We start from the raw sequence: 9,015 nt of genomic DNA on the forward strand, positions 1-9,015 counted from the left end.
TAGAAAGCCCCTTTCAAATATTTATACCTCCACGCGTGGTATTTATCCGGCAGGGAGAGGCGCGGGGATTTGATGAGATCCGCCAACAGCTCATCCCAGCCGGGATCGCCTGGCAGCTGACAGAGCAGGACAATTACCCGCGGGCTCTGGGCGCCCCCAGGGGAGCAGCTGCCTCTCTCTGACGGAAGGGGGGCAGTGGGGTGCCCCAGAAAGGCACCGCAGAGAGGGGAGCTGCAGCACCTCAGGTTGGGCAACAGAGCTGGCAACTTCTAGCCTCCTGCCTCCACCAGCTCTGGGCCTCAGTTTCCCCATCTGAAAAACGGTACTGACGGTGCCCAGTCAAGTCGTCTCCCGGTGTCAGGTCCAAGTTGAAATGAGCTGCCTGGACTCAGCCTCCTCAGACTGTGCCTCAGTTTCCCTTTGGTAAAATGGCAGGCTGTGGTCGAAGAGATAGTGCAGCGGGTGGGTGAGGCACTGGCCAGGCTCGCGGCTGACCTGGGTTTGATCCCAGCATCCCATGGGGTTCTCTGACCCCCCACAGGACTGATTCCTGAGCACAGAGCTAGGAGTAAGTTCTGAGCATCACCAAGTGTGCACCCCCCCAAAATGACAAAGCTGGGGCTGTTCCTTCGGGTCCTCTGGCTATTCCTTATTTGGTCCCCTTATTCTGTTCCCCCTATACACACTCAGCAATGCTCAGGACTGACTCCTGGCTCAGTGCTCAGCGATCACTCCTGGGCACAGCCATCCGTGGTGCTGTCTCCAGCCAGCTCCCTTTTCTTGCAGCTAGGAAACACTGATGCCCCTCTCCAGGCCCCCCCCACTGGCATGCACGTGCCCGCCATGGCCAGGCGGGGAGGCTGGACTTGGGGGGCGTCCCCTCCCTGTCCCCTCCCTCTCCTCCATTCATTGGGGGCAGCCCAACCAGCTCTCTCGGAAAAGATAAAGGTTATGTTGGCCAGGAGCCCCCCCTCACCCCAAGTCCCCCCCCACAAACACACACAGCTGCTGGACACAGCAGACCCCTCCCTGCCTCTCCCCCACGCCACCCCCAGAAGACACACACACACACACACAACGGCAGATGCTGAGTCCCGGTCCCCCACCCTCACGCCCAGACACAGATCTCATCTCTGGCGCTCCGCGGCCAGCTGCCCCAGCCCCTGCTGCCGCCCCCTGCCATGAGGCCCCTGGGAAGGTGGCGGAGGAGCAGATGTCCCCGCGTCCCCCGGCTTTCCCCCCTCCTTCGCCCAGGTCCTTTGCGCTGACCTCGCAGGGCCGCGTTGGGCCGAGGGGCAGGTGCGCGGCTGGTGTCCCTCCACCGCTGCCCACCCGCCCTCCCTCGTCAGGCTCAATTTCACCAGAGGGTCTCCGTTCAGGGCCAACCCCCCCTCCATTCCCCGCCTCCGCCCCCCTCAATCCCCGCCTCCTCCCCTCGTTGTTCCGGAACGCTCAAGGTCAGCGCGCCTGGGGCGCACCCCCCGCCACTCCAGGGTCCTGGGGGGTCCGTGTCCAGCCGCTCGCGCGACCTCCGGGGGCGCCCTCGCCCGGCCTCTCCCGCCGTGCATCACTGCAACCGCGGGAGGGGGGTCCCTCTCCCTCCCCAGAACACCCTGAAGGTCTCTGTCACCTCGGAGGGGAGCGCAGGGGGGCGGGGAAGCCTTGACGTCGCTGCCCAGGACGCGTCCCCCCGCCCCGGGGCGGGTAGGAGCTGGGGCGTCCGCCTGCACGCCCCCCTTTCCCCCAGCCCCCCTCCCCTCTGACGGGCGCGCGCCGCTGCTGGCGAGGAAAGTCTCCCCCAAAGCGGGAAGGGGGGCGGGAGGAGGTTTTATTCCCCTTTGTGCCAGATCAAGGCGGCCGGGCCGGGAGGTGGGGGGGCGGCGGGCTCGGGGCGCCCCTCGGCGCGGGCTGGAACGCAACAAAGGCAGTGCGGCTCGGGGGGTCACCGGCCCCGCGGCCCCAACTTTGCGCGCCGGCGCGTGCGCCCCCGGGGAGACCCGTCTAGGACGCGGGGGGGCCGGAGCCGGGGTGAGGGACCTCCGCGGGCGCCGCTCGGCGCATCCTACGCCCGCCCCCGATTCTGCTCCTCCGAGCCCCCGAGCCGCGGGGCAGCACCCCGGGACCGCGAAACTCCGCGCGCTTCCGACCCTGCACTACGTCCCGGCGCGCCCCCCAGCCACGGCTCCCGCGCCTCCCCGGGGCGCCCCCTTTACCCGCCGTCCCTCCAGAACCGGGTGAGGGCTCAGGTGCGTTCTGCTCCTCGGGCCCCCGCTTCCTCTCTCTTCTGCGCCCCCTTCTTGCACCCCCCCCGAAGGCCAGCCAAAGGGCGCACAGATCCCATACACCCGCCCCCCCCCTAGATTTCGCACACCCGCCCCCCCGCCCCTGCCAGACTCAGCCGAGGAAAGGAGGCATGTGAGCCCCCCTCCGACAGTGGCCAGCTTTGAGGGGCGTCACGCAGCCCGATGGCGAAGTGGCTGCGGGACTACCTGAGCTTCGGGGGCCGGAAGCCCCCTCCTCAGCCGCCCACCCCGGATTACACGGAGAGCGACATCCTCCGCGCCTACCGCGAGCAGAAGGACCTGGACTTCGAGGACCCCTACGAGGACGCGGACCCGCGGCCCGAGCCGGACCCAGCGGGCGCCTCCGGCGACGCCAGGAGCCCGGGAGAGGCCAAGTTCGATTCTCCCAAACACCGACTCATCAAGGTGGAAACCGCCTCGGACGCCAGGGCCAAGGCCCTGCTGGGCTGCTCCGGAGACGAGGTGTGTATGCTCGTGAGAGGCTGAGGGGGTCCCTGGGGGTATGGGGGGCCGGTCCCCAGTCCTGGGCTTGTTTCATGGGGGACATCCGGGCCACCAACCAGGCACTGGGTAATCTCCCATGCGGGTCTGAGTGTGTGTGTGGGTCCTATCCCTTCTACTCTGTGCAGCTGGGCCCCCCTTTTTTTTTTACTTTTTGTTTTTTTGGGTCACACCTGGTGATGTTCAGGGGTTCCTCCTGGCTCTACACTCAGGAATCACTCCTGGTGGTGCTCTGGGGACCCTGTGGGATGCTGGGGATCGAACCCAGGTTGTCCGCGTGCAAGGCAAACGCCCTCCCCACTGGACTATTGCTCCGGCCCCCTGGACCCTCCTTTGTCTCCCTCCTGCTCCCCTCTACTCCCCGTCCAGCAGCCTCCCTCACAAGAAACTGGACAAATCTTCCTTCCACAAACCTGGACAGTACCCTGAGCACCCTGACCTCGCCTCTCTGCCTGGCCTGTTCTTGTGCCCATTTTGCAGAAGTAGACACTGAGGCTCACAGTGCCAGGAACACTGCGCTAGAATTTGAACCTGGCCCATGCTTTTCCAGTATTCCCACCTCCCCTCTAGGGCATCAGGGACCCCCCACCCCTCAGGAGACACAAAAGAATTTGAAGAGGGGGATGAGAGGCTGTGCTGGGTAGTGGCTTAAAGCATAAAAAAAGATATGGGACTTGGGGACGCGGGCAAGAGAGCGGGGATTACAGGTGTGTGCACATCTTGCTTCAGTGCTGTGTGACCCTGAGTGGGTTGCTCATCATCTCTGTGTCTTGGTTTACTCCTCTGTAAAATAGTGGTCGATGCATCCCATAGGGTCCCCCAAGCACTTCTAGGAATAATTCCTGAGTGCAGAGCCAGGAGTCAACCCTGAGCATCACCAGGTGTCCCCACACCCCATGCAAAAGAAAAACAAAAAGCAGTGCCTGAAGCTGATCATTATTCACAGGATTGGAGGTGTGTGAGTGGGGGGGGGGGTGTAGGTGTGGGTAGGGGAGGGGTGGGGGGTGCTTTGTTGTATGTAGGTGGGTGGTGGTGGACCCCGGAAAGATAATGAAGAAGAAGAAGAAATAAGAAAGCAGGAGCTAAGCTAGTATTTGCCAGGAAACACTTGTGGGTGACAGAACCCTGAATGGTCACCCACACACCCCCCAATAGAAATGCTTGGGGAAGTAAAGTCATTTGCCTGGCATGCAGCTGACCTTGGCCTGAATCCCTGGAACCCTATACGGTCCCTTGAGAACCGCAGAGAGTGTCCTGAGCACAAAGCCAAAAATAGCTTTTCAGCTGAGCTGAGTGTATACCCCTCACTCTTCCCCCTCCCCCCACGCAAAAAAAAAAGAGAGACAGAAAGATAGTACAAAGAGTAGGGCGTTTGCCTTGCTTGCACCCTATCCAGGTTTAATCCTGGCATCCCGTAGGCTCCCCTGAACACCACTAGCATTGATCTCTGAGTCCAGAGCCAGGAGTAAAATAACCCCCAAAAAATACCTCTCCAAAAGAATTGCTTGTACGTTCAAAGAGAGCAGGTGTGGTACATGGACTACCCAGCAGGGGGCGCGCGGAGTTTGCGCCCCTAAGTCTATGCCCCGCTCCCTGTCCTTTCTCCAGTCGGACGTGGACGCGGAGTACTCAGACCCTTATGATGCTCAGCCTCCTCCGCCAGCCCCCGACGACGACGACGGCTATATGGAACCCTATGAGGCCCAGCGGGTGGTGAGTGGTGAGTGGACCACCAAGCCAGGAGGGAGAAGATGGGATCCCAGGGTGGTGGAGATTAAGACCGGATCCATGTCCTTGGCCTCCCAGAGTTCCCAGGCGGAGCTGTGCATCTGTATGACACGCCCTACGAAGAGCAGGGTGAGGAGCCGGAAGAGGACCCGCGGTCCGCACCGAGGCCTCGCCAGAGCCGGCTGCCCCAGGGGGATGAGCGGCCGGCTGATGAGTATGACCAGCCCTGGGAGTGGAAGAAGGAGCATATCTCCAAGGCCTTTGCAGGTGCATCTCCAACACAGAACCTCAGTCCCCTGCCCTGGGAGATTTGGTTAATTTCTGTGTTAGGCCGCACCCGGCGATGCTCCATAGGGACCGGGAGGCCCTATGGGAATGCCTGGGATGGGGATCGAACCTGGGTTCTCTGCGTGCAACGCAGGAGCTCCATCCACTGTACTATAGTTAATTCTAACTCGTGTAAGTGACTGAAAAGCAGAAATATTTCCCCTGGAGTGGAGTAGTATTAATGAGGACAGAGAATGGGAATTGGGGGGGAGTCAGGTGCCTTGGCCTATTTATATACGAGGAGGGCGTCCTCTAGCCTGATCCCGCCCACATCTAGCCTTTCCCCTGCTCTGATTCGACAGACATGGAACCTCCCCGCCCCAACCAACCACTGATTTTATATGAACCACGCCTCTTTTTCCCGAATGCTAATTTTGCACGTGCACCAATCCTGGCCCAGCCTTTACCCCAGTCCCACCTCCTCTGGATTCTTATAGGTTGTCACTGGCTAGTCCCGCCTTACTCCTGAAATTCTATTGGCTTACCCTGACCACGCCCCATCCCAGGTAGGTTACTTTAAACGTTTGCTTTCCGCTTGTGTTCTTCCCAGTGCAGTTTGACAGTTCCGAGTGGGAAAGGACCTCAGGCTCTGCCAAGGAGTTCCGGAGACCCCCACCCAGAAGCCCTCAGCCCGCGGAGCGTGTAGATCCAGCCCTGCCCCTAGAGAAACAGCCGTGAGTAGGGAAGCTGAAGGCTGGAGAATCTACCTTCCCAGACCCGTGTCAGCACTAGGGATGTAGTGGGATGGGAGCTGGAGGAAATTTGATTTATTCATTCACTGCATTAATTTCCTCAACTGGGCGCCAGATTCCTTTTGACCACATATTCTGACTTGGAATCCCTGCTCTGAGTCTCCTGGATCCCAATTAATTTCAGCTCTCTCTGCCCTAATGCTCAAATGTCCTAATAGGGCTGCATGCCTCAAATTGAGAAAAGGGGGGTTCCTTGTCAAAAGGAAACCTCATAAAAGAATGTTTTATATATATATAAAGGGTTTTTTTTGGTTGTTTTTTTTTTTTTTTTTTTTGCTTTTTGGGTCACACCCGGTGATGCTCAGGGGTTACTCCTGGCTCTGCACTCAGGAATTACTCCTGGCGGTGCTTGGGGGACCATATGGGATGCTGGGACTCGAACCCGGGTTGGCCGCATGAAAGGCAAATGCCCTACCTGCTGTGCTATCACTTCAGTCCCTTTTTTTGTTTTGTTTTGGTTTTTGTTTTTTTAACCCCCTGTAGGATTCATAAGCTTCAACTCCGAGATGGAAGCCATTCTTCTGCCCAGGAGTGCAGTGGGGAGGAGCAGGATTTTAAAAGAGTTCCACTTTGGGTGGGAGAGGCGTAGAGCTGGGTAGCTTTGGGTCTTCTCTGTACCCCGCCTGAAGGAGCTTCCCAAACCCCAGCCCTGTGGGGCACCAGCATAGAGAACATAGTTACAGAGACTGGCTAAGGAGGACAAACCAGGGGCAAGCTGTAGATTCACTTTTCGTTTACTTTCAGTGCAAATAACCGCCTATTGTCTCTGTGTTTAATGCCTCAGGCACCCACTTTTGGAGCACGCAGGAAAGTATTAATGGAGAATAGTGTAGCACTGTAGCACTGTCGTCCCATTGTTCATCGATTTGCTCGAGGGAGCACCAGTAATGTCTCCATTGTGAGGCTTGTTGTTACTGTTTTTGGCATATCAAATATGCCACAGGGAGCTTGCCAGGCTCTGCCCTGTGGGTGGGATGATACTCTCGGTAGCTTGCCCGGCTCTCCGAGAGGGACGGACGAATCGAACCCGGGTTGGCCGCGTGCAAGGCAAATGCCCTACCTGCTGTGCTGTCCAGTCCAGAGAATAGTGTATCTCATGAAAAGTGACACAGTGTAATGGGGGTTGGAGGAGAAGGGAAGGGAGGATACCGAGGAGGAAGGCTCTGAAGATTAAGGTCGGTTGTAGGTGCTGATTTGGAGGGAGCCCCTCCCTCTGCCCACCAGGGTAAGCTGTGTCCGCCAGCGAACCTGGCTCCTTTCACCAACCCAGGGGGAATTTTCCTGCTCGCATGCCACCAGTACCAGCCTGCTTTGGATCCCAGGGTGCCTTTGAAGGTGGGTCCCCCTTCAGATGACCTCAGAACTCCCTTGTGCTTCCCCCGTCCCCAAGGTGGTTTCATGGCCCCCTGAGCCGAGTGGAGGCCGAAAACCTCCTGGCACTCTGCAAGGAAGGCAGCTACCTCGTGCGACTCAGCGAGACCAGCCCCCAGGACTGCTCCCTGTCCCTCAGGTGAGACAGCCCCAGGAGAGGTACTGAGGGTCATAGGGATGGGTGGATCCAGCCATCCCTGAGGGTGGTTTTCAAAGTCAAGGTGATTGGTGGGACTTTGGGTCAGAGGCGGGGCTTTCATGTTGGGTGGGTGGGGTTTCAAGCCAGAGGCGGGGCTCTGGGACTGGGTGGGTTTTCTGTTGGTGGTGGGTGGAGCTTTTGGTCAGGGGTGGGACTTCTGTGAACAGGGGCGGGGCTTCCACGGCTTGCCGGGATGGGGAGATTTCCAGAGTATGAAAGCTCATTGCCTGCAGGGGCCTCCCCAAGGTTCAGACTGGGAGTGAGCTCCCTGTGCTTGGAGGTGTGGGGGAAGGTGGGGTGGAGGTATAGAGCACACCTAAGGGGGTCTCCAGGGCAGTAGAACAGTGGGTGCTTGCCTTGCATTAGGCCAACCGGGTTCAATCCTTGGCATCCCATATGGTCCCCTGAGCACGCGCCAGAAGCAGTTTCAGAGTGTAGAGAGCCCGGAGTAACTCCAGAGCATCGCTGGGTGTACAAAAAAAAGGTTCCTTCTTGCTCCCCAAACCCAAAGTTGAACCATTTTGTGTTTGTCCTGGGTCAGAATCTCAGAGTAGCCCTAGAGGCATGGGACTCAAGGACCCTGGTTCTGTGCGCATCCCAGAGAGTCTGAGTATATAAAGGACTATGAGCACAGGGCTCCTGAGATGGGAGGCAGGGGTGAGGCACTGACAGCAGGTTATTAAGCTGTGCTGCGTTGGCTAAGTCACCCAGCCTGTGGACTTCCCCACCTGTGAAATGAGAACTCTAAAAGGTAACCACCACTTCCTGGCATACTGGGTAGAAACAGAAACCATACAAGGGAGGGAGGGGGAATCGTATTTTGGATAATATTCAAGAAATCGGGAGCACTTAAGCTAGGGTATGTTAGGGTATGTGTAGGTGCATGCGTTATGTTTGGGGGCCACGCCAGGTGGTGCTCCGGGGCTGCCCCCAGCCGCCTTTGTGCAAGGTGTGTGCTCATCCCCTTCATCTATGGTATTGAGAATGTTAGAAAGATTACTGGGTTCTAGATCATTCCACCCACCGGAGATGGCAAGAAAGGAAGCGAATAGCGGGGAGCTTAGAAGAGGGCAGCAGAGGGCCAGGGGATTTGTAGAGAAAGTGCACTCTGTATTCAGAGAGAATCACCCCCCTGCTTTTAGGGGGCAGCCTGGGGCTGAGGGCGGGGCCTCCAGGGTTGTGGGCGGGACCTCCAGGGTTGTGGGCGGGGCTTCAGGGACTGTGTGAGGGACGGAGGAAGGGGATTTGCAGAGCACAACCCTGCCAGTGTAGAACATGCCCAAGGCTTGTCATGTTAAGCCTACTCCCTAATAATATTGAGGGTGCCTGCTCCCATCTCCTGGGTGTTGCGAGGAGCGTGGGTGGCCCCGGGGTGATCAAGTTCCCTTTTGGGTCCCTCCGTGCCCTGTCCAGGAGCAGCCAGGGATTTCTGCACCTGAAGTTCGCTCGGACCCGAGACAACCAGCTGGTCCTGGGTCAGCACAGCGGCCCCTTCGCCAGCGTCCCCGAGCTGGTCCTGCACTACAGCTCCCGCCCACTGCCCGTGCAAGGCGCCGAGCACCTGGCCCTGCTGTACCCGGTGGGCACCCAGACCCACTGCCCCTGATCGGGAGCCCAGATCGCTGGCTGCACACCCCCCGCGGCCCTCTAGCCCCAACAGAGGCCCCAGAGCAGCTGACCCCATCTCACCCCCAGCCTCAGCCTTGGGCCTTCATCGGAGCCACATCCGCGTCCCCTCTGGGGTCTGGAATTGTGTCTGCTGAGTCCTATCCTGGTCTGGGAAATAAATAAGTGATTGTGTGTTTGGAACGTGCTTGGTGAGAGGCGGGGCACA

The 9,015-nt window shown here is 59.0% G+C and overlaps 1 protein-coding gene across 1 annotated transcript; it reads left to right on the forward strand.

Annotated features, from left to right (window-relative positions):
• The first annotated feature begins 1,060 nt into the window (after nucleotides 1–1,060).
• Nucleotides 1,061–8,995, forward strand: SHD (Src homology 2 domain containing transforming protein D). The gene is made up of 6 exons (XM_004619503.2): nucleotides 1,061–2,765; nucleotides 4,413–4,524; nucleotides 4,611–4,799; nucleotides 5,410–5,533; nucleotides 7,002–7,121; nucleotides 8,595–8,995. Exons 1-6 carry the CDS (start codon nucleotides 2,466–2,468, stop codon nucleotides 8,785–8,787), a joined length of 1,038 nt encoding a protein of 345 aa, XP_004619560.1. The 5' UTR covers nucleotides 1,061–2,465; the 3' UTR covers nucleotides 8,788–8,995.
• The last annotated feature ends 20 nt before the right edge of the window (nucleotides 8,996–9,015 follow it).

This window comes from Sorex araneus, chromosome 2, assembly GCF_027595985.1.
Source record: "Sorex araneus isolate mSorAra2 chromosome 2, mSorAra2.pri, whole genome shotgun sequence".
In the NCBI taxonomy this organism is placed as follows: domain Eukaryota; kingdom Metazoa; phylum Chordata; class Mammalia; order Eulipotyphla; family Soricidae; genus Sorex; species Sorex araneus.

Excerpts from the sequence above, each read along its gene's own strand:
- SHD (XM_004619503.2), top strand. The coding sequence starts at position 2,466 with ATGGCGAAGTGGCTGCGGGACTACCTGAGCTTCGGGGGCCGGAAGCCC. Across the intron at positions 5,534-7,001 it reads CTGCCCCTAGAGAAACAGCC|GTGGTTTCATGGCCCCCTGA; the intron begins GTGAGTAGGGAA and ends CCCGTCCCCAAG. Across the intron at positions 7,122-8,594 it reads GACTGCTCCCTGTCCCTCAG|GAGCAGCCAGGGATTTCTGC; the intron begins GTGAGACAGCCC and ends TGCCCTGTCCAG.